Source organism: Glossina fuscipes, unplaced genomic scaffold (assembly GCF_014805625.2).
Source record: "Glossina fuscipes isolate IAEA_lab_2018 unplaced genomic scaffold, Yale_Gfus_2 2, whole genome shotgun sequence".
In the NCBI taxonomy this organism is placed as follows: Eukaryota; Metazoa; Arthropoda; class Insecta; order Diptera; family Glossinidae; genus Glossina; species Glossina fuscipes.
In genome coordinates this window covers 6,217,504-6,243,373 of record NW_023998416.1, presented here as the reverse complement: position 1 = coordinate 6,243,373, position 25,870 = coordinate 6,217,504, and the positions used below count along the sequence as shown (strand labels likewise).

The 25,870-nt window shown below is 31.6% G+C and overlaps 1 protein-coding gene across 1 annotated transcript in view; it reads right to left on the bottom strand.

Annotated features, from left to right (window-relative positions):
* The window catches only part of LOC119634154 (guanylate cyclase 32E), a 35,954-nt gene extending 11,224 nt beyond the window's left edge, over positions 1–24,730 (bottom strand). Inside the window, exons 1-13 of the mRNA XM_038028117.1 lie at positions 24,362–24,730; positions 10,641–10,774; positions 8,320–8,431; positions 6,810–6,884; positions 5,523–5,630; positions 5,343–5,466; positions 2,524–2,673; positions 2,327–2,435; positions 2,171–2,255; positions 1,954–2,106; positions 1,725–1,877; positions 710–891; positions 386–503 (exon numbers count right to left, since the gene is read on the bottom strand). Of these exons, the coding sequence (XP_037884045.1) occupies positions 386–503; positions 710–891; positions 1,725–1,877; positions 1,954–2,106; positions 2,171–2,255; positions 2,327–2,435; positions 2,524–2,673; positions 5,343–5,466; positions 5,523–5,630; positions 6,810–6,884; positions 8,320–8,431; positions 10,641–10,774; positions 24,362–24,583 (1,725 nt within the window). The 5' untranslated portion in view covers positions 24,584–24,730. The remainder of the gene's footprint in view (positions 1–385; positions 504–709; positions 892–1,724; positions 1,878–1,953; positions 2,107–2,170; positions 2,256–2,326; positions 2,436–2,523; positions 2,674–5,342; positions 5,467–5,522; positions 5,631–6,809; positions 6,885–8,319; positions 8,432–10,640; positions 10,775–24,361) is intronic.
* Between the last annotated feature and the right edge of the window lie 1,140 nt (positions 24,731–25,870).

Genomic DNA, 25,870 nt, shown 5'->3' with positions numbered 1-25,870 from the left:
AGTAACGAGCACTAAACCAAATACTTTTTATTTTTGAACGTAGAAGCGGTTTCAGGTTATGTTATACTATGGGGATATTCTTTGACCGTTTTAGACAAATGTGCATGCAAGAGCTTCTGTCAAATTTGAAGCTGATAGCTTCTTCTTTACGGGCAGGAAAATTACACAGAAAGACACACAGCCAGATAGTTAGGCGGTCGGGCGTACTTAAATTTGGTGCTTGACGGGGTCTGTGAGGTTTCGCTCTTCGTCTCGTAAACACTTCGACAAAGTGAATAAGTTTTTCATCAGCCGATGATAGGTATAAAAGTCATAAATATGTTTTTTATTACTGTTTGAAAGCAACAAAAAAAAAAAAAAAATCCATATGAAAAGTAAAACTTACGATATTTTTATATTTTAAATTGTTATAGTCTAAATTATTGTCAATATTGATAATGGTCACGTCTTTCATATCGATTTTCCATAACAAGCCAGCCAGAGTTTGTTCGTAACGATAATGCCTTCACATTAAAAGAAAAGAAAGTGAAAGAGAAAGCAAAGAATTTAAAGAATAAGTAATAAATGTTTGCGCTTTTTTTTTTTTTTTTTTAATATTAACTACAGTCCTATTAGGAGGGTGAGTGAGTGCATTGTGTAAAGCAGAAAGACAATACTTAATGTGTGTATACATGGAAAGAGAGCTAAAGAAAAAACTATTTTTCACTACTTAATAAGAAAAACAGCAGCAACAATAAGGAAAAATCCAAAAAATGAACCCGAAGTCAAATAACGCCAATCTAATTTACGCATACGACAGAGTTCACCATGAAATCCGCATAATGGCTCAGCTAGTGGGGGCCGTCCTTTCAGCCATTGTATATGACGATTGGCTTTAATGTATCGGAATTCCTTTAAAGAATGTAAACAGAAAGCAAAGAAATTATTTTTAAAAAACTTTTATAGAAGTAAACGAACAATAAATTTAAAATTCTCAAAAAAACAATTTAAAAAATTCTACTATAGTTTTAAAATATTTGATTTATTAAACATAAGCCTTTGACATAGACAACGGACTAACAGAGACGAATTTTAGATCGATCTTTCAGCTCCAACTCTAAGAAATATTTCTAACGGTTTATCTCGAAAGGCTTAATTATCTCTTTATTGAAGAGTTGATTGGTTGTCAAGTCGAATCCGGTCCACCACCATCATCTATATGGATTCGATTTTTGCAAGTTTTAGCAGAAGTTTGCAAGGCACAGAAAACAGAAATCCCATCAAACTGGTTAACCTGATCTCAGTATCAAATCGTCTGTAAACGAACATTCTTCGCCCTCTATCTTTTCTCTTGTTCCCGCTATCCGTTCTAATCAAGCCCACAGCTACATATGGATTACACATAACAAAAAAAAAAAAAAAGTCATTTGCATATTTTGGATTTGGAAGATAACCTAAGCTAAGTAAGTCCACATCTTTGTTGAGAATATACTGTAAGCAGCCCAAATAAAAACAATCTGCGCCTAAAAGTATGCTAATATGAACAATTTATTATTTTAATTGCCGATTAAGGGGACCTATGGAAGCACACATTGCACACCATTACTGTGCCTCTTTTCCTTTATAAATATGATTCTTGAAAGGCATTAAGTTATGTATAATAACAATATGTAAATACCTTTACCCCCAAAATTAAAGTACAACTTCTTGAAAACATAAACTTCATAACAAATTTTTTTACTTACCGGTATAGTGGATAATTTATTGTAAACAAAATAGCCGACAGGTTGCATAGACATTCTAACCAATGAACTAACTATGTTTACATTATTACCATCATTTTGCAATGTTATGACTGTATAGTTTCCCTCCGCATCGCCGTTACCATCTATATGTACCTAAGTAAACATATGCATGCACTTCCAAAGCTTACTTAAGATAAACATATTTATGTATGGGAAGAAATTTTCTTACATCGAAACCTTGTATAGAATGATAAGAGTGATTAAAGATACGACTCATAACTAAGCGGCCATCGTATATATCTGCACCTATTTGCAGTAAATCGGTAATTGCTTTAGCATAAATCATAACACTATCATATAAATGTAATCCGTAAATCGGTACCTACAAGTCAAAACGGGAAAATCAATCAAGTCACAAATGTAAAATGTAAGTATCCTATGATTACCGAAATATTATCGAAAACACGTTGATGATAGGGTACCAGGAAAGGATATTTACGAGCGTATTCTTTAATTTTACTGCACAATTCTCTGAGTAGCAATTAATATGGAATAAAACTGACGTTTATATAGAAGTTTGCAGGTGTATTAGATTTACTTACCGTATATGTGGATTTAATGGATACGTCATGCTTATCTTAATTACCGAACGAAATGAATTCTTATCCAATGATTTCCTTTTCTCTTTACGTATGTAAGGATCTAAATAATCTGTTCAATTACATGGAAAAATCACAATATATTATTTTTAATGTTAAACATTGTTTATTATAAATGTTGAGCACACATAAAAACATACTCCGTTCCATTATATTGACACGTCGTTTAGAATCATAGATTTCATCATCAACCGAAATGATAATATAGTCACCATTTTGCAGGAGTTGACGATTTTGCATGCATCGTACAAAATCAACCATGGCAATGTGTTCACCAATAAATACGTAAACTGTAAATGTGAGAAATGGAGGAAAGTTTCCATGATATTGAAGATATTTGAATAACTAGAATAACAGTACGTTATTAGTACACACGTCTCCACAAATGCTCTCACACCCACACAACCACACACACCCTGGTCTAAGCAAAAAGAATTATTGCTAAGCATTCTGTTATTTATAGTTTAACTGATAACAGAAGAATGAATGTAATGGCTTTTCCATATCTATTGCAAAAGTGTTTATTTGTGTGTTTACAACTCCATGTGCGTCTTTTATTGCATTCGATTTCTTTGAATATTTTTCCATACACATTCGAAAAGTAATTTCAAATAATTGACATACGCTATGTATTAAAGTCTTGTAATACCCTTCCAAATAACACTCATACGCACCGATTTCTTAATAATTAAAATACTTTTAAAGAATGTTTACATTTCATTTTTACACGCGCTTTGGTTTCAGTTGCAACATCCACTAGAAATATTCAGAAGCCCAAAGGATATATATATATATGTATATATTTGATCATTTGAGTGTCTGTGTTGAGTGTCTGCCATAAGCCGTTTTCCAGTTCCAAGTTCAATCGATTGCTTTCAAATTTTGTAAAAGCATTTAAGGTTTTTCGATGTCGTTTGATATTGGAAATAGGCCAAATCGGCCGAAGTACACGCCTAGCATGAAACATACACCGAAAGAAGCCCCTGTTTAGCACGTACAACCCCACTACATACAATGATAAATATTTAACTATATATTCTAAAGGTGGTCGTATGGTGCCCGTAGAAAACAGGAAAAAATCAACTGCGCCCACACGATATTATAAAGTATTGAAATTCCTTTCTTATCATTTTTTTAAAATTTTTTTGTAAACAGTGTACTGGGTGTAAAAGTTTCGACATTAGCGGAAGATAATTGTATTATTTGTGCAGAATCAAAGGAATTTAATGCTCTTGGCTTTTTGTAATACTTTACATTACATTAAGTTGGCGAGAAAGTATTTTCAACTGTGTTTGCTGCAAGGGCTACAGCGAATGTTAGGAGTTTTTCTTTCTGCCTTTGGACATCAGTCCCATTTTGTTTATAACCTTGCTTATAACTGTTAGCTTAAACATGGAAGAATGTATGTTTTCATCTTTTTCTTTTCTCTTTACTTACAAGAAAAAACACTGTAGGGCTTATAAATAGATATATAAAGTTTATGTGGTTGATTGCACAACAATGCATCGCTTGCATTGTAGAATCCTAGTAGAAAAAGAAAAACTAACGTTATGTTAAACCTACTAAATCAAAGTCATAATTCAAAGGGATGAAGGCTACTTAATCGCTGGAGAGGTCTCAAAGAAGTTAAATGTATGATAAACAACAATTGAGCAAACTTCAAATATTTTATACCTTAAGTTACTTAGCTGGTTATTCGAATTCCATTTCTATTCAAATATATCCTTTTAATAAATTAAAGGACTTTGTTGGAAGGAAATGATAAGTTAGTTTTTGCAAATTTATTTGTGGAAGACTAATCAATCTGTTGAAGCAAATGTGTCACATACTCTTATGCACGCATTAAGCTGTTCGAACAAAATAGCAAGTAGCAGCTTCTACAGCAAAACTGATTATTTTTTAGAAGCTTCCTTAGTTGTACATTTAACGTATCTTCCAAATATAAATTTCAGTTATAGCTTTGGAATGACACTCTGCAGTAGAAGAAGCAGGCCGTGGGAAAATGTTAACTAAAGAAAAACAAATACGAAGATTATGTTCGGCCGCGACCGAATCTTCTGTACCCATCGTCAACTACTGAGTTCTGATACTCTGTAGATGTTGTGCATGACTATGTTTTCCTATTTTGTAAAGAAAAAGCGGAAATTTCATGTCGTGTGTTTGAAGAAGATATCTCTATTTTTGTGACCATGCAATCAAAAGACTGATGGGCAAACGAATTGACGAACACGGTTTGAAAAGCATTATGAATTGCCAAAAATCACCATCAAATCATGTGAAGAGAGATTATGCAGAGATAATGTTGCATTTTTGTATGCTGAGGCACACATTCACTGACGATAGTGAAAGTTAATTTAGGAGATAGCAGAAGTTTCATGGAAATCCAATTGTTTAAGAATAATTAAGAAATATTACAGAAAATAAAAAAAAATTTATTATTGACTTAAAGATTATCTTTTTCGTTAAACCGCCGAAATTGCTTTCTTACCAAGCTGTTAACATGTAAACATACCGGTTAATAGACTTTTAGAAAGTGAATATGAAAGGAGATGCAAAATTCAAAGAGAATGAAAATGTGTTCACAGATAAAATAGAAAAATATTCATAGAAAATGAAGAGATGTGTTTAACTAAACGTGTAAGTGCAGAAGCAAAAATCGAAGATATATTCATTATATATAGTTTGTAAAGGAAAATATGAATATTTTATTCGTCTTTAATGCTCACGTTTGTATAATTGATTTTCTTTAATGAGGACAAAAACTACTAAACTATGTAAAATGTAGTAATAAACAAATTAACTCTTTACTTTTCAGGCCTTTCCCTCTTTGTTTATTATTGCAATTTAAATATCATTAAATCAATAATGAAAAATTAATATTTTCATACGTTCTGATTCGTTATATTGGTGAATAATGAAAATCGTAAGAAGTAAATGAAATCCTTAAAACGATACTTACTTCGTGTTGTTGCGTAAGTTTCGTCAATAATCTTTTGCATTTTTAGCAATGTCTCCTCTATGGGTATATAATCTGGTATTTCTCTAAAGTGGGTTATGGTAAAATTTTCTGCTTCAGCTTGTTCCTGCATATAAGCATTCGTTTACCTTTGTGGAAAAATTGCAAAAAAATTTATATTACCTGTATGGCTCGTGCTACTTCTGCACCCCAAATTGGCTTTGAGCTGACAACAATTGCAAATTTCTGCCAGTGAAAAGCGCTTAACAAGCTTATAACACTTTTCGACACCTTAAGCCCATTTTAATTGAAGAAATCATTTTATTAAAAAAGATGGAGAAATTTATTTGCAGTTTCGTAATTGATTCAATATATATGAGGAGGGAAATTTTTATATATGAATGATTGAGTCTAAATATAAATACGAATGCGAATGGGAGTATGAATATGAATGTGTATATGAACATGAATGCGAATAAGAATATGAATTTAAATATGAAAAATTAATCATGAACGTGGATATGAATTCGAAAATAAATATAAATATGAATATGAAAAATGAATATGAATTCAGATTTGAAAATAAATATGAATATAAACGTTTAGATATGAATATGAATTTGAATAAGAATATGAAAAAATGAATATGAAAAAAGAATATGAAATACGAATATGAAAAATGAATTACGGATATGAATATGAATTTGAAAATAAATACGAATATGTATATAAATCCATACATGAATATGGAAAATGCATATAAAATATGAATTAAAAAATGAATATGAATGTGATTATGAAGAATATGAAAAACGAATAATGGATGATGAATATGAATATGAAAAAAAGTACGAATATGAATACAAACCCATACATGAATATGAAAAATGAATTATGGATATAAAATATGAATTTGAAAATGAATATGAATGTGAGTATGAATATAAGTATGAATATGAAAATGACTTTAAATGTTAATATGGTTTCGAATATGAAAAATGAGTAATGAATATGAATATTATTGAATATGAAAAATTAATAAAGATCATAAATATTAATTTCAAAAAAAACAAATATAATACAAATATAAATATGAATATTAAAAATGAACAACGAATATGAATTTGATAGTAAATTTTTTTTGAATGTGGTTATGAATGTGATTATGACTATAAACGCGAACACGAATTTATATATGAATGTGAATTTGAATATAAACATGAATATGAATACTAACATACCTATGAATGTGAATTTGAATATGAAAAGTCAATATAATTGTGAATAAGGATTTGAAGTTAAATCTTAATATGAATAATGAATATCAGTTAATGTAAATGAGCACAAACAATGAACACGAACAATGAATATGAACGTGCCATACAATCAATGAATGTGAATTCAAAATGAACATAGATGTATATGTAAAGATTGAAATAAATATAATTCTCGTTACGCATGTAAATTTACCTTTGAAGCGGGTGCCAACGTACGCGCGAATGTATGAAATATTTCCTTATTTGATACCAACGAATCCGAACATTTCTGCAAATAATTTAAACATAGCCTCTCATTAAAAATTCAAAATAATTCTTTTTAAAAAATATAAAAAAATTCTTCATGGATATGTATAAAAATTCTATAGAATTGTATATTTTGTGAATTTATATCATACGACAGCAAAGACAATTTCCAATAAATTTATATGGAATTTTCGGACTAATTTACTAATAAAGGGATTTTTCTTTTTTTTTAGTTTTCTCTTTTGACTCCATTTCACTTTCTTCATTATGGCAGGAATATTGGCTGGCGTTTACTTCAGTTCTATGAAATTCTAACTTCTAATGGAAACTTAACTATGTTCACCAGACTATTTTGTAAGTTGCACGAGATGGTATTATTTCTGGTTCAATCTGCTTCACATGACAACATTCAAAAAGGCAGCAGTTTTCAAATGTTCCCTTGTGACGGCAAATATCAAACGTTGACTATAACCTAAGTCGCATTGGAATACATACTCTAAAGTATCAACTCCGTCTCTTCTACACCAATACGAAAACGAAGTGAACGGTTTAGCTATCATAGACAATAATAATGAATAGTAGGTGCAATTTGCTTCTATTTCAGATTTCCGAATGCTTGTTCCGTTTAAACGTTTTTTGTTTGTTAAAGTTATTGTTTTCTTTCCATACATCATTGTGTTTTGATTCCGTGTTCTTTCTTTATCTCACCCTCTATGGCATTAGAAAGTATGCTTGCCAACCATAAGAAATGAAAGTAAAATTTGAAATATGAAGCAAGTTCTGAAAACACATTATGTGGCGAAATGCCGGAAATTTATTTTAAAATATTCAAACTTGTTTACGTTGGCATTTATGGGGAAGACAAACAGATGCGAGGAAAATCGCTCACATTTAAACTTGATATTTAGGGACAAATTAATTCACACCGAAACAAAATGTTATTTTTAACTTTGAACTTAACTTTTGAACATGCGTACGTATTATTTTGCTAATACGGATAATGAATTTTTTTCCACATATTCTTGAAAATTCAAAGCAACTACTAAGTCAAAAAAAAATTTTTTTTTTTTTAGAAAATTTACATTTGTCTTGCGCCTTAACGTAGTTTAGCAAAGGAAAAAAGATATGTTCATTTTCATGTTCAGTGATTTTTTAAGGTACACATCTCTTAAACAACGCAATGTAATTTTTTACCCTCTTTCCTCAAAAAAGCTGCATTCTATATTTATTAATCCATCGATGAGACCTTATTGTCCTATGTTTTTGCTTTTGAGTAATTTAATGCAAATTTATGCAAACAATATTCTACCACAGTCCACAATGCGTCCTAAGCGACAATCTTTTTTGCCTTATTTTGCTGTGATACAATATCAAGTTAATTGTGACGTTTAAGTATACGACAAATTTAAATAGTTTCTGGGAGGAAAACAATTTTATTAAATTTACTGTCCACTTACAAATGATATCATTGGTATATTCCATGCTGACGATAATAAGGCTTCCGATATGCAACCTTCATCTGGTCCAATGAATGCAGCAATGTTTTCATCTCTCATTTGGGTCATAAATCTGTAAACAAAAAAGCCAAAGTTGACAGATATAAAAAACTCCGTAAAGCAGATATGGCCAAACCGTGGCACACCAAAGCAATATATAATTGCACGAGAGCGTTATGGGCAACGATTGTTTGTTTTTAAAATTGCTGATCTTATAGACGATTGGATTATGTGAGAATTTATCATTTCTTTAATGATAACACAAATCACTTGGCGGACCCGTAATGGAAGATTAGGTGTATATTATTTAACTGAAATTAGAGATACGGATGACGAACCTTGATCACAGAAAGATTTCGAGTCAAATTGCATCTGCCCGCCTATCCGTTTGTCTATCTACACCTATGTTTATTATTTGTTCGGAGGATACTCATAGTCGCAAGAATTAAAATAAAAAGCTAAAATAAATCCAAAATAGAAAGCGAACTGTCTGCAAGGATACCCTCCTTAATCAAAGTATGACAATCGACGATCTCGAATAGATATTAATCTAAAACTCAAAAATATTGCCCAAATGTTGTACACGAATCGCTTATAACAAGGAAACGTTTCAAAATGTTTATGCCTTGGAATTATTCGACTATGGTTCTTCTCCTTTATTAGCTCTATTGTGAACCATGTAAAGTCTTCTCCCCCCTTCGCCCTGTTCCTTATCGAAAGCACTTGCTCTCCTTATATGATGCTGCACATACGCACAGTCTGTGTTTCAAAATCTTGGACAAGTCAGGATTGAAAGTATTCATTCAAAAGTTTCAATTTTGACAGGTGAGTTATTCGTACAGAAGCGTCAACAAATTTACAAAAGCAAACCTTTAAAAAATAGCCTCAAAAAACGAATATTTAATTGCTAAAACAATTGAATAAACGGAAATGTAAAAAAAAAGTTTAACGTTATACTTGTTGAAGTGAATCTGATGAATATATACAATTTTATATAAATATGTGACACCGTACCGATGATTGGGGGCATATTCATTTTGTTAATAGGGTTGTAATGTACAGAAGGAAGTTTCAGCCAGTCTCTCCGTCTATGCATTTACTTGTCCATCTGTGCATCTTTTTAATGTTTAAGAGAAATTCATTGGAAACTCTTGCAGGCATCTCAGTATTGGAATTGGATCAATTCGTAGAAAATAAACCGAGAATGCCGCTTACATGTCTTATGTAACTTACAACTGCAATAGCTACAACAATGGAAACTCCTCGAACATTGTGACGTTTACAAATTTCATTCTTATTATGTCTTATTAAATTTTTTAACGGAGATGGTGGGTACTCAAGATTCAACCGCAGCGAAATATAATTTTTTTCTTGTGACGATTATGCTGAAAGTTTTTCATATTAAGCGAAGAAGAAAGTGTTTTCAGGCATTTTCAAATATGCAATTGTTATGATTGCTATAAAACGAATTATTCGATTGCTTCGCTCATATATATATATATACTTATATATAAGAATTCTACTTTAGGTCGAAATCTCTTTGTACTAAGCGAAAAATTTTGCTTCTATATATAGTTTATAACAATTGCTGCATGCTTAGCGGTAAAAAACGAACCAAGACAGTGTTTGCCTTTGGATGACCTATAGGCTATAACTGAAAATAAATGAGAAATTTTTGGAAGTGTCAATCACAGAAGTTTAATGTTTTTATGTATACCGACATGAGTTGAGGAAACAACGCAAAAAGAAATATGTTAGGTGTATTCATCAATATGCGTAAATATATTTGAATCGAGATTAATTTTCGAACTTGATGCATAAGAAGAGATGTGGGAGATAGTTCTACTGTTACACGGACATAATAAAGACTTCAACTGGCAGATAGATAAACATGTTCCCATCGATTCGGCTGTTGGAACAAATGTTATGACGAATGTTATCGATAGACTGTCTAATCCATTATATTTTCATGAATAAAATATCATCATGGACATATAAGCCATAAATCTATTGGCTTAGTCCATCTCTGTTCAACATACCAAAAAAAAAAAAAAAAAAAAATATCATCATAATAGAGTTTGTTTGTTTGTTTTTGTAAAACAAAAAGTGCATGAACAAAAGTAAATTGCAAATGAGCGGCAAACAATTTAAATTATTTTATATAGTTTGTTGAGCGGCTGAAATCCTTAAAGTTATTTATGCATACTATGGAAATTTAAAATAAAGTTATTGCAATAAATTATGCTTTATATTATTTAAGGCTTCCATTGTACACTTTTTACCTTATTGGTTGTACACGATACAGGCCAGTTTTTGGTCCAACGTCAAAAGCTTTAAACGCCAAACGTTTGCCGGGTAATAAAGTTGGATCCTTATTAATTGCTTCCACCGCCAACGGCAGACCACCTAAGGTTACCTGCATTGAAAAACAATACATTTTTTCATCTGTTTAAGTTGTTAATAAAACGTGTTCATATGAACATGTCAAACCTTTTACTGTTCATAGTTTCAGAAATAATTATTTGTGGAAAAAGGAGCAGAGCAACCTATTTTGCGGCAAAACTTTATAAGTTTTGTATGAAGTGCAAAATTTCAGTTGTAAACTTTAAAGAACTTTTACATATTTGGCTTTAAAACTATGTGTATCCAAACGATCATAATAAACTGCTGGTGTATACTATTTCATAAAATTCCTTCCTGTTTACGTTTTATTTAAATGTTCCTAGTACACCTTAAATTAGGCCGCGTTTGAGAATAGCGTACGACCTTATTTATAGTTGAGAAGGTTAAAGCAACTTATTTTTAACTACTACAGATATACATGCCATTCCACGACAGTTCACACTTTATCGAATTCCTTCCTTAAAGGCCACTATTCAATTTTCCCTGTTGAAGCGAATACTGGTCTTATAAACCTAACAAACCACGAATGATACGCTTTGTTTTGTTGTTTTTGTTAATCCTCTTGCCTTCTGAATTATCCCTTTTTCCCCTACCTATTTACTTCTGTTAATCCTCTTGTAAGTGGAACGTCATTTTTCATTCATAAGAGGTAAACTTTCGTTAATTCTCAACTGCATAAATGTGCCTTTATCCCATGGACACTATTGGCATCGAAAATTTTTATATGCTTTTATTGCTTGCTTTACATTTCTACAAATATCATCTTAAATAGAATGAGACATCTTTTATCGAATCTCACGTTGCCATGGTATGATGTTTTTGCACAAATATTTTAAAAAAAGTCAACTCTGTTTAATATTTGTTGACAGTCTATACAAAGCTATTGAAGATGATTGAAGCGCACGGGCGAATAGGAACGAAAGATGGATGGATGTGCAAAATGTGAAGAGTAAGGGAGAGGCATTAGTAAGAGGATGGGACAAATGGGAACAGAAGAAAAGAGAGGTGAACGTGTTGCTCGTGCTAACACAGGCCATTACCGGAGAACAATATTGGGCGGACTTACCACAGACATATGATATACGAAGGGAAACATACGAGACAAACGAAGGTGGAAAATATCTATGGTGGATATGTAAAAAAAAAAGCAAATTCATTCTCCTGTAGCGTACGAATGAGAAACACGCTCATGGGATTCCAGGAAAAGATGGCGATGCCCGCAGACGAAAGACTGTATTAAGTGGCAAATTGGAATTGAACTCACGGTGCGTCGACTTGGTATTAGAGTATAAAACAATACAAACAGTGTGTCCTTATTTTTCAGTATTAAACATAACTATATTCTTGATTCATGTTCAAAAGAGACGCTACTCTACTACATTCGTAGCTGTTGTTGTAATCCAAAGTGGTAATTTTCTTTTTTAATTTTAAATTCATTATTAAAAAGTTTGTAGTTTTTATCGAAAGTATTCTGCCTTTGTCAAGATTGGCGCGTGTAAAATGTCTATGAATTGTGTTAATAAAAATTTTTCTCATTTTTAAATAGAAACATATACATATATGAATATGTATGCATTAGTTGTGTTTTCGTTGCACTCTATATAACTCAATTTTTTTTTTTTTTTTTAAGAAAAACAGAATATTGTTTTGAAATTGAAGAAATCATGAGCCAAGTTGGAAATGTTATTTCTGTATCCTATTTATCGAAATCTATATTTACATTTCATTAATATGTAGAGCACGATAAAGACGAAGTGAAATTTCAACACGAACAAAAGTATTGATATAAAATTTTCTAAAACTACAATATAGAAAATCTGTATTAAGAATTTGATGAAAGCGATACAAAACTTCCAAGGAACTGGCATTTCACTAGAAAGATAGTATAATTCTTTTTTATATTCCACATCACTTGGTACACAAGGTATATTAAGTTTATTCGGATCTACGTAACACTTAGAAGGACCCAACAAGATGATGTTTCAACTATTGGATAAGCAAACAATTTCTCAGTATGTTTGGATAAAATTCAAATTTACCTAAAACATACTTATCGGCTACCTTAACGCGCTTCGCTTATGCGTAATGGGGAAAACTGCGCCGTCCTTAACGTGTTAAGCACGCTTTGGCCGTACTTGGCTTTGGCTTAGTGATTTCGAGGCGAAAAAGTCGTCGAACCGTACGCTGAATATGACGGCATTGACCTGAATAAGTGGTAACCGGAGGGAGGCAGATCTAGAATAAGCCGGAAAAGTTCTCAGCTCAAATTGTAGCTCAACAGCACTGGCTTGGTTGTGAAGCAAAACCATTTGTCATTCGTCTTTCTTGTCCCGTTAATGGTCTTTTGCACAACTATAAGTTTTGGCAATTAAGAGGAAAAATCTTTTTAGAAAACAATATGGGAAGTTTTCAATCGCATTTTGGATTTTTTAAATAATGCGTTATGTGAGTTTCATACGGTTTTCAGATATGTGTGATTTATATACATAAAATTCGACGTATGAAATTAATTACGAATATAGAAATGTAGAAAATGAAGAAAATATCAACAGTAATAAATGCATGCATACTTGCAGCGGTAAATGTTATATACCGCTTTTCAAAAACATGCTTGTTTACAATCATTTTCAGGGTTAAAGCGAAATTTAATGAGAAAACCTTTTTTAACAGCTTTTGTAATCAATATTATTTTTCATGGCTACAATTTTATTCATGTGTGCGTTCAGCTTAACACAATTATTTAATAAATACCAATAAAAATAATGTGTATATGTATGTATATGTATTACATTCTGTCGAGGGATTTTCTACATTTGTGTTTAATTTAAAGAGCAAATAATTTCAAATGCAAGTTTTCGTACGAATTGAATGCCTTTGATCTACTAAATCATTCTAAATGATTAATCATAAACATTTATTCAATTTTAATTTAATTATTGAAAATAACTTTGCAACTCCTAAAGATTTAAAGTTATCTTAAAGAATATATAGAAAATATTATATAAAGGCTGGCATATAGGCAATAAGCTGCAAGAAGTTTACGGAGAATTTTTAAGACTTTTTTAAATCGATATAAGTCCAGGTGTGGAGAGCATTTTTTTAAGTACGAACTGTTTGCTGGCCTTTTCAAATACTTATGCGTAATTTCGTGTAGATATCTGTTAAGCCTGTACGAGAAGATTTGTGAGGAGGAATAATAGTGTCACGGAAAAGATGACGTTAACACCATTGACATATACATACATATATATATATATAATTATAGTTAGTATGCCTGAAAAGGTATATAGTGAAAAATCGAAATTCTGGTTGAAAAAAGGGCGTGATCGGCATATGTCTTGTTATAAAATACTTTTGTCTATGTGAGTATTCATTGCTTTACTATTTTAATCAACGAGTGAATTAACGATTTCACAGAAAGCTTCTCCCTTAACTTAACATCTCTCGACTTTCCGCTTTTTTTGCCACTTCTCGAGGCACGGATCGACCAATTTCATGAGTAATCGTTAGAATTCCATCAATGATGTTACCAACGCAATGACAAAAAAAACTTATCCCCATTTCTCAGAGTAGTCAATATTATTAAGAAAGCAATGTTAAATTCGATGTCTTGGCACGAAATAGGATTAATATGGAATACAATGAATTAACAAAAAAATTTAAATAAATGTAAGGAAGATCTCTCAAATAAATTCTTTACATATTTTTAATGCATAAAGACAATAAGCCTGTAAGCAATTGCAGTAGTTTCGATAAACAAATCCAATGAAATTTCAAATGAGTATTTAATCGAATCATCTTAAGTTTTCTTATACGAGTGCTCGCTCATGTTCTTCCAACTGTTTAGTTGGGGAATATTTTTTTTCTGTCTTCAAACTGCAAATAAAAGCATAAGTGTCTACGTAGAAATTTTCTCTTTAACTGACATGACTTACAGAACTACAAATACTAGTGAAAGTAAATGTTTTTATACCCATCGCCGAAGGACGAGGGATATATTCATTTTGCTAAAGAGGTTTGCAACGCCAGAAAGAAGCTTCAGACACCACACAATGTGCATGTACTCTTGATCAGCATCAAATTCTAGATCGATTGAACTAGGGTGTTCGTCTGTCCGTCTGTCCAATGGTGTGAACCTTCTCCCGCAAAACCGCAGCTAGAGATCTTAAATTTGGCAGAAACTTTGAAATGCAAGTTGGTATTACAACTGGACCAAAACGGTTGCAGGGCACGCCCACATTACGAAGTTAACTGAAAACACACTTTTTTTAAAAGTATAACAAATTGTCTTCTGCTCCTGATTCATTTTTATAGCAGATAAATCTACAAAAATTTGAGCATGTATTCTATGAACGATGATGTAGTCCCTGTACAAAAGTGGGTAAAATTGACGACGCTTACCCAAATTTATAGTGTATGAAAATTAAAATCTTTTTTTTCAAAAGCAAACCTCCAAACCCCATAAACTACACAAAGTTTAAATTCGAAATGCATCTCTGTTTGCCTGACAATCGGTCCGCTTGCGCAGCATTTGTTGTAACCCATCTCGTCTTCGCAAAAATTAAACTTGCAAAAGAATTTAAAAATGACCCAAACCTTTCAAGGAGCACGCCTACAAGTACCACACGTCTATGTAATAAAAACTGTGAATATCTTCGTCGTCTGGGTTTTTTGCTTGTTACCTCAAAAACTACAACACCTACACAGAATAGATTTCCATATTTATTCTAAAAATAGAAAAAGTCAACCGCGCGTAGTGAAAATTATAGATTATAGAAGTTTCTCACGATGGTGGGTATAAAAGAGTCGGTTACGACCGAATATAATTCTCTTACTTGTTTTTGCTTCTTCTGTCTGAAAAGTGTAAATAAAAGTTTAGTTGAGGGTAAAGACTTAAAGACTTTGAAATTTTCTTTTCAACTGAATTGACTTACAGGGTTACAATACAAGTAGAATTACATATATTTTGTGTGATTTTAATAGACATGTCTCTACGCATTAAAAGACATTCTTCATATGTATATAATGTGTGTCTGCTTTTGACTGCATTTTGACTAAGATTTTAAAAACTTATTACTCGTAAAAATTTTGTATGCTGTTTATTACATTTTCCTCTTTGGCTGTGCAACATAGATTGGAAACTGTTCCATGTAGACGAATGGTTTACTTGTAAAATAATACTCATTAGCCAACAATTTGTAACAATAATTATTGCACTCAACGCTGAAAGCGCTTTAGAATTCTTTCATAACATACGTTTGTTTTATATATACTTTTTGACGAGTCTACAAAGGGGAGTTCAGTATATACTACTCCGTATTATCTAGTTGCCGTTGACATCACTATTATAAGCTCAAAGCTTTCTTTACAAAGTAAAAATTTCATCTGAAGCTCAGTATTGTTTGATATTAGCGAAGAACTTCACAGAATCGATCATCCTCGCTAAATCAAATATCTTGGCGAAGATTTCAAGAGCGAAATTGCAGATTGCATCGCATTCGATAAAAAGATATGCCTGTTAGTCACTTAAGGACAAATTGATTCAGTTCAGATAACTGATTCACATAGATTTGTTTTTTCTTTTAAAATGTGAAGAATGTGAGAAATCGTACATTGATTGATTGAAGTCGTTAGAGTTGCAGTGATTGTGTTAGAAATGGAACAGGAACTTTTCAGAGAATCCGTTTCTATTTTTTGAACGATCTCCTGGTTAAGTAAACCGGAACTGGGAAATTTTAACTGTTGACTTGCGCTAGAAAATTTCTTTCTTTCTTTTCTTCTTTTTAATATCATTTTCTGCTCTTGTCCTTTTTTTCACTTCTCTTTATCTTTCTTTTCTTCACTTGTCTTTTCCTTTTCTTTTCTTGTCTTTTTTCTGATCTTTTTTTTTGCCTTTCTTTTCTTTCTACTTGTCATTGCCTGCATTAGTTTTTGCGCCTTGTTTTCTTTCACTTCCATTCTTAATTTCTCGTTTTCTTTTCCTTTTAGAGTTTAATCAATGGCAAGAAATATTTGCAAAATATTTTTCAGTGAATACTCAAAATTCAATTATTTCATAAATATCAAATTACCCACAAAATTGCGTATATCATCCGAGCTTGAGTTTATTAAATTCATTTAAAATTGGTTTCGTATTAAATTAAACCAAATAAGTGCAATAAATTCGCCTTCAGCGGCACAAATATATTTAGAAAATGTTTGCTGCATTTTATCATCCAAGTCTTTTAGAACTTTTTTCATTCATTTTACAATACGCTTGCATTTTTTTAAAATGAAAACCAAAAAAACTTAACAAATATATCTTCAGTTTATCGTTATACACCACGCTTAAGAGACAGTGGCCGTGACTTATCCAAGAATATACAATTAACTATCAAAATAATAAAACAAAAACTGAAAGGTCAAAATATTGCTGTCGACAACTCATAATCTATAACAGATCAAAGACTAACCTGTAATGGTTAATAATAAGGAGATCAACATGGAAAACAAGTCTCGGTCACTCTGATGCGCCTTTAAAAGTACATAGCGAAGTAAATGCCTACACGTGTCGATTAACTTCATAACTTCAACTTTAAAACTCCGCTTAGAAAAAAGTCTATTGTTTTCTATCATCAACAAAGGAAATAATCCTCTATGAATGCGCCTTTTTTTAAGTCATGCTAACAGTCTTGGCTCTAGCGAAAGTTGTCTTCATTAAAGTTTCTCAGTTAAGGTCACACATAAGTCTAATCAGGCCAAAGATCAATGACTGAAAAGCGCTACATAAATAAGACGAGAGAATATAACTTCTATATATAATAGTTGGTGTAATTAGCTACGTAATGGTGTCATTCATATCTCGCGAATATTTTAGTATCTTTTTTTGTTAACATATGACATATATTTATTACGTATTCTCTTTATATCAATCACCAAAGGATGAAGGGGGATTCATTTTGTTAAATCGCAGAAAGAAGCTCCAAAGACCCTATAATGTATATATAATCTTGATCGGCATCAAATTCTAAACCGATCTAAGAATGTACGTCTGTCTGTCTGTCTGTATAATGACTGCGGTAAACACACGCTTTTAGCTTCAAATTTGGAAAAGCATTGGAAGTTCTTGCACGATGGTTGGTATTGAAGACGGGACAAATTGATCAAAGCACTCGCCCAGCGTATAGCGTAAACTGGGCCCATATCTGTTTCTTCAAGCAAAAATTTGTGGTGCTTTGCTTATTATTCATAAATTATGAAAGATACAAGCTTTAAATATGTTTTATTTAATTTATGGAGGATCCTACTGTTTATATCTGAGCCAATAAATAGAAAGTCATACGTAATCAAATCTTTATTTCTTCCACTTTTGTACATTTCTTGCTTATTACTTATAAAGTAAGCAAGAAAATATATTGAAAATTATTCTGCACATTCCACACGTGAAGATATATTATCCATCTAAAAGTGTGTGTGGCGGTGGAGGATTCCTTTTTTTCTTAGCAATATAAGCGGTTGGGTACCAAACAAAAGAACTTACACAGTAAAATGCAACAAGCCAAGTGTACGAATTCTATACTAAATATAACGAACGTTTCGACGTTTTCTCTGCTATCCTGTTGATATGGCTATCAAAGAAAAGGTCTTGGAAACTAGACATAGATAGGATAAGAGTTAGGTATAACATGTAGGCATAATAGATTGGGTATAAAAGATTCGATCATGGCCGAATATAATGTTCTCCCTTGTTCTTTATTCGGTTAGTTTAGGTGAATGGATTAAGTCTAAGCTGATGATAAGGCCAATGTTCTTCAATTTAGGTATGGTGTCATGATCTATGCCGTGTATTCTTTTTAACCTCAAGTAAACTATTTTACGTTTTTTTTTCCATGCGATTGTTTAGCCTTGGACATCAGATAAATTGGAAAACCAGTAGTGCCACCGAACAATTGCGTTGCACCAATGTTTCCAGTTCAATGTCCATTGAACACCTATCAGAGTACTGTCAATCTCTAACTATGTCGTCATCTTCCGCTATGACGGTAGTACACATTATATGTTTGACCTTTGCATTCATTTTTTTTTTCTCTTTCTTTTTGTAGGTAGTTTAATTTACGCTCCTCTGTTTTAATTTTATGCTTATTGAAAATTTTCTGCAATTTTTTTTTAGTTGAATTATATGCTGAAGTTGGTTATGTTTTCTCCTGCGATAGTGCGCCCTCTTTAAAAAAACAACTTGAAGTGAATCATTAAGTACTACATTCCCGTTACTATCACATAGATTCCATTTGAAGCAATGCACCGAAGCGATCAAAAGCCTGGGGCCAGCTTATTATGTTCGATTTGATTGTAAGGTTTTGCGAGCTTTTCAACACGACTTTCGAATCAAGGAAAGTCTTTCAATAGAGCAATATGCTTGCGAATAAATCCAAAGAAGAAACAGAAACAATAATGCACACAAACAACTAAGTACACTTAAAAGTTTAACTAGGAAATCAGAAAAAAGGGATAAATAGTTTCATTTCAAGCAACGGTTGAAAATGATTTTTTGATTATTAATAAGAGATTACGCCAACTATGGATACGATTTAAAAGGCACCACTTGGAATGTAGTTACGAGGTTTACGAGGATTTATAAAACACTAAGAGGAAAATCCCTAATCTCTTTAATAAACTCGTTATAATCTTTTTCCAAATTTTATTAGCAATAGGATATGGGTATACACGGTCCTCAACTCCTTGGCACTTCATGTAAAAATTACCATACGTTGTTCAATGGAAGAAGATTTTATAGTATAAATATGAGGGTAAATATGGATTTATAATCACAAGTGCCGGATCATTGTAATCAATGTGATATATGGTAGGGCAGATCACGATTCATTTATTTGTGAAAATTCTTCCGAAACCGAGTTATGAAAACTAGCTTAATAGCAAAATGCCGAATAAAAGGAATAAAAGTTTTTAAAAGGAGACAAAAAATTCGGTGTAATATAGAGGAGACGTTATTGCCGCAAAATAGACGAACAATTTGCAAACGTTGACCAAGTATGGCATAATATTTGTGCGCAGCTTAAACTTCTCGTTATAACATTGGCCAACACATCACAAAATAAACCAGGGTATGTTTGGATAGAAAAACTTGATGACAGTTAAAAAGAAAAAAAAAAAAAAACAAATTAAATTAAGTTTAATAACTTGAAATAAACATGTTATTGTTCACTTAAAGTTTTTAATTGTTTCTTTTTTTTATAGCTAACTGATTGTTTACACCATTGTGGTGTGTTTACACCATTTGTGGTAAGCAGTACAAGGATATGTAAAATTTGTGTGAATGTATGCAACAAGGAGAAGTAGTTGAGATAGACCCTCTTTTTAACATACCAAGCGATTGAGAATCGCTCTCTTAATCGTCCGTCCGTCCGTCTTGTTTTCTTTTGTTCAGGTCTTGGTTTTTAAAATATTTTGATTTAATTTTTTACACCTGAGACTGCCATTGAAAATGATTCGGATCGAACAACTGTTTCCATCGCTTCTCATATACCCTCTTATTTTGGAAGGTTGTTATATGAATAACAGTAGGGTGGTGTACAAAATATACAATGATGGGCTGTGATCCACTAAAGTGTAAAGTGTTTATTTGTTTACTTCCATATTACCTTTAAAGTTCAGCATCACGAGGTACGGACGCAAACATTGCTATTCAGCTTGGTAGATAACGGGAATCATAAACTGGCCGCTGATTTATTTCGTGGTCACTGTTGAATGGATATCATTCACATATCTTATAAGGTCATGAGGCATATATCCCCAGTTTTTTTTTCTTGGTTAAATTTATGGCCCTGCAATAGGAATAGAGATGGCCACCCTAAGCATTAATTATTATTAATAATTATTTTTTGCAGTGTCTGTGGAACTTACTGCATTTGATTATGTTCATGAATCTCATAGTTGCGCTTCTTATTTACTAAGGCAAACATTTTCACTTGCCTTTTGATCCTTTACAAACATTTAAAAAGAAAATCAAGTGCAAATAATGCATATTTTTAATTTGATTTTGTTTTTGTTGTTAGTCAGTTTAAAGCTTTAAAATTCTTTAATATATAATTGCAATGTGATAATTTAAGCCGTTAATCTTAAGTGCTTTTTAATTCACTTGAATATGTATTATATGTGCATGTGTATGTAAATAAATAATAAATAAACAAATAAATAATGAGAATGTATATAAATTAATTCATGGTTACCTTTAAACATTGAAATCGTCCGGGCTTATAAAAATCATTCAATTATCGTTTAAAGGACGTTTACAGAAAGTTTTATAACACACGCACGAAACTCAATGAATGCAAAAACATGTGTCTGGTTTTCATGGAAAGCAGAAGCATACACTTTTGTCGGCGCTCATGTGTTTTTTATTTTCAAACTTTTGTAATTTAATTTTTATCTGACAGCTACTTAAATGTATATTTAAATTAATTATTGCTTAATTAATATCTATATTAATTATTCTTGAATGATGAATAACAACCTTGATGTAATCATAATTCAAAGAAAGTGTTACTCGTTTAAGTAAGGAAAAGATGTATCGGACGCTTACGTTCCATGCTTGGGGGATGAAGTTCCTATTTGACTAAATAATTTTGTAAATAAGGAATTTTATCCCTTCGGTGAAAAGGAAAGACAACCGTAATGTTCTTCACGTGTACTCAAATAACATTTAGATATGATTTATGAGCTGAGTATATCATTTTTGCAGTAAAGAAAAAGGTTATAGAAGACTTGGATGATATGTAGCTTCGACAAAATTGTGCAACATGCCATCGATTGCATGAGAAAACCTATTTATTGGGAGAAAAGTTCAACGACCTTGTAACGCTAAGAATGATAAGCCTGAAGTCTCAAAATTTTCTTTTCCGTGTCCCAGGATGGAATTCTTACAGAAGTCCGAAGCCAGTCATTTACATCATAGCTTTTTTGAATAAAAACGGTGTAAACCAACATCTAAAATAAAAGAAACTTCATATTGATGTCTTTTACCGTTACAGCATATTTAAAAAAAAAAAAAAAAAAAAAAAAAAAAAAAAAAAAAAAAAAAAAAAACACTTATTGACGTTAAATAACGTAAATATAATTTCTTTCTTCGTTTAAAAGAATCATTCTTTCAAGGTGAGCATCAATTTGTTTTGCATTTTTAAGTCTGTAAAGAAAGATGTAAAGAACGATAACGGAAAAAATGTCTATCATATCAATATGTGTTAACTAAAAAGTAAACAATCTACGCAGTAAAAATCCAGTTGAAATGAATTATAAATCCAACTTAAACCTGAAACAAATACGGTAGCAGTGTTTCGTTCATGTTGGAAAGGCTGTACATCCTTATGGAAATATATGGCAAAAGCCATTTTTGCTAACCTATAGAACGCTTATTCATAGAGCAGATGGCCTCCTCAGAAATCTTGCAATCTTTTCCTTTTTAGGTAGGTATTTTTTTGGATATGGAACTACCAAGTTGCAATCTATTCATTTATTTCTTGCAAGAAAGGACATCGGACGGACAACCAGACATGGCTTATTTAACGCCATCTTCGGAGCAGAAATTAGGGATTCTTTTAATCAAATTGATTACAATAAGCCAACCACAAGACCACAAGACGAGCTGGCAAACTTAAATTGGTTTACTAAAAGGTGGTTCCATCTCAAATCCTTCTGGAAGTCGTATATATCCGCGCAAACTTAATACACGTTTGTAGTACAAGTGGTGTAGGGTGTAAAAATGTCGGTGCAGCAGTTCTTAAAGACGCTAGTGCTTTTTAAAAGTCCTTGGTCGTAACACCAATATAACTCAATGCTCAATTTATTTCAGGAAATTTAGGTTCATAACAATTTCCAGTGAAATACAGTTGATTTTTATACCGCCCACCGTCGCAAAGTAGGGGCACAGTCAGAAGACCGCTTCAGAGGCAATATAAGGTATATATATTTTTGATCAATATCAAATTTCGAATCTATTAAAGGATGTCCGTCCGTCAAACCGTCCGTTATCAACTTAATTATCAACGCAGATGGATATTCGAAATGAGCCAAATCGGTCGAAGGACACGCCCATAGTACAGCTAAAACTAAGAACATCTGTGAACTAAAATTGAAAAATATTTTTTTCCAAGGAAATGCTAGATTTACGCGTAAACGTTGTGGCAGCCGCATTCCCTTTTATTTAATATCCATAACTCGAGATTTTATGGCTGCCGCTATTTTGAGTACATACAGAAAATGACTGTACTTCGGCAACTGTGTAGAACATGATTGACATCAATGCATTTTTGCAAAAGTCAAAGGAGTATGCCAACAAGCCCACAACCGCCCGTGCAATAAAGGAACACGATTCAACGTTGCATCAATGAGTTTCAGCCACAGTTATGCAAAAGGGCCTTGGAAAATTTCGATGAAAGACGGCGTACTTCTCAGCACAGCTGTGTGGGCCATTTGCCCGATGTGATATTCCACACACAACCCTATTCTACGTACATTATGATTCAATGACAAAATCACAAGTAAAAGGAAATAAAAATCCGCTTTCTTTTTAAATCAAATTTTCTGTAATTCTCTTTTTATGCGAACTTTATTTACTCGAAATTTGATTTAACACAAGTTAAAAAGAAAAAAATCTCTTTTTACACGAATTGTCTTGTTTTAACACGATTTTCAATATTATATAAATTTTTGTATGGATTATTTTACTAAATTTTTCCCATGATTCTTTTGTTTTTTTGAGTTTTTTATTAATTTTTTCATTCTCACTCCTCACAAGCATGCATTGTAAGTTCGCGTTACATTTATCACCATTTAATTAGATTATATCGCTTATATGCGCTATATGAGAGAGGTTTTCCGAGTTATGCATAGAGTAACGACGGAATGTATTTTTTATGCAATGTGGTTTGGTTTTTGAGAAAATAATTAATTTTAATTAATTAACAATTTTTTTTATTTAGAATTTGTAAACACGAAATAATTTCTTAAGTGAACTCTAATAAAAAATTTTAATATTTGTTTTCGATTGCTTCTTCTATGTCTGAACCTAATCCCTTTTTTTAATATCTTTTTTACACGAATTTTTTTACATGAGTTTTTTTAGGAAAGTATCTATCGTCTGAAAAGAGAATTAGCTGGACTACGTTTCGAAGTCGCCGTGCAAACACCACAGCAAGGTAAATGGAAATGGAAAAGTGGATAATTATTAATTTTTCGAAAAATATGGTCTACAAAAGCCGACCAAAAGAAAGCTGTATTCCATTTCACTAGAAAACATATCTATGAAGCTACACTTGCAACTTGAAAGCAACCAATTGAGAACTAAGTTACCTTAATGCCTGAAAAACATAGCTTCACAACTAAAATTTTAAGCAATGGTAATTTTGACTTGTGCCTTTAATGGAAAAATTAAGTTTTTAAACTTTATTCATCCTTCTTAAATATTTAAAATGATAAAAATTAAAACCTAAGAAAAAAAATTAAATAAAAATTTTCTAATTAAAAAATTATTAATAAACGATGACTACCGATCAAAATCGCTTGTAAGAAAAATAATTGATTGAAATATTTTCCAAGTTGAACTTACACGCATTTGTGAATATTCTGCTAAGAATCCAATGACAATTGTATCTTTATCCACATTATTGCCACAAAGTATATGATCGTTAATTAATTGTGAATTTGAAGAAATATTTATGAATAAAGAATGATTTTTATAATGTTGTCGGGCATTTAATTGACATATTTTACACAATATTGCGTAAACAACCATCAACAGGTAACACTTTAACATATTTGATGAAAACATAGTAAATTTAAAATATTTTTATTTCTATGATTATTTTTTTGATTTCTTTTTTAATTATCTCTTTAATAATTATGTTGTCAAAGAGCCGATAGCCTGTGTTGCTAGTGCTCAATGTCTTTTTTTAGTCTAAGAATTCTTTTCATTAGTCTAAAATTAAAATAATAATAATAATAATAATATGTTGTTATAAAATTTTCCAAAAATTTTTTATAATTGACTCGATCATTTAATTGAAAACATTTTTTTTTTTTTTTTTGATTATTCATTGATTCCGTTTCCTCCTTTTTTTTTTCTTGCAATTTATATTCCTGCCTTAATTCTCTTTAACAAGACTTGTTGAGCTTTAATAGGAAGCAAAAAAAAAAGAAAAACTATTTTCTGGTTTTCCGGCAAGTAATGCTCGAAACGGTAAAATGTAGTAAACTGAAAAAATTTCTATTCTGTTCAGAGTTTTTATTGACATGCACTTGCTCCTGCACCGAATAGTTTTCGTTTTATCCTTTCGTTTTATTTAGTAAAGCATTCGGTTTGTTTTTAATATTTAATGGCATTATATATAGTGAGTGAATGAAAATGAGTAAAATTTGCGTAGAGCAACGCGCGCGTAAAATGATCCTAAAGTATTTATGAATGAATTTTAGTCTTGTTTGCTTTGCTTTCCATTTTACTCTGTATTCTATTGTGTACTACCGGATTGGTCTATATTAAGTGAGTGCGTAACACTTGACATTCAAAAAGGATATGCTTTGGATTAACGAGTGGAGGTATGCCGGCTTTGTAATTCTGTTTACAACGACCGCAAAACACTCCTAAAATTATTCGTAAATTTTCCATATAAGATACACTTAATATAATCTTTCGAATTAATTCGTGTTAATTACTAAACTGATTACAAAAACTGAAATCGAACTTTAACTTTTCAAACGTATACGTTGCTTAGATTGACGCCAGTAATTGCTAAAAGCTAAGCAATGCTTCAGAAGCAGAATGATAGAAATTTACAGTGTCGTGTTCATACCAGGTAATCCATGGCATAAATTGTTTTATACAACGCTCTCTTGAAAGGTTAACTGGTCTGCTAAAAGCTAATGAAAATCCATTACATCCATTTGTACGATTTTTTCTTGACGCTTCACTGTCTGATGAGACTTTCTCATCTCTTCATATACTTCATTGTAGCCTTACCACAATGTACGTCGTAGTCGTAGACAAAGTTATGCAAATAAAAATTCAATTTGCCTGAAATGTAAACTTTACTACTTAGTGTCGCACTCTAAAGCTATAGTA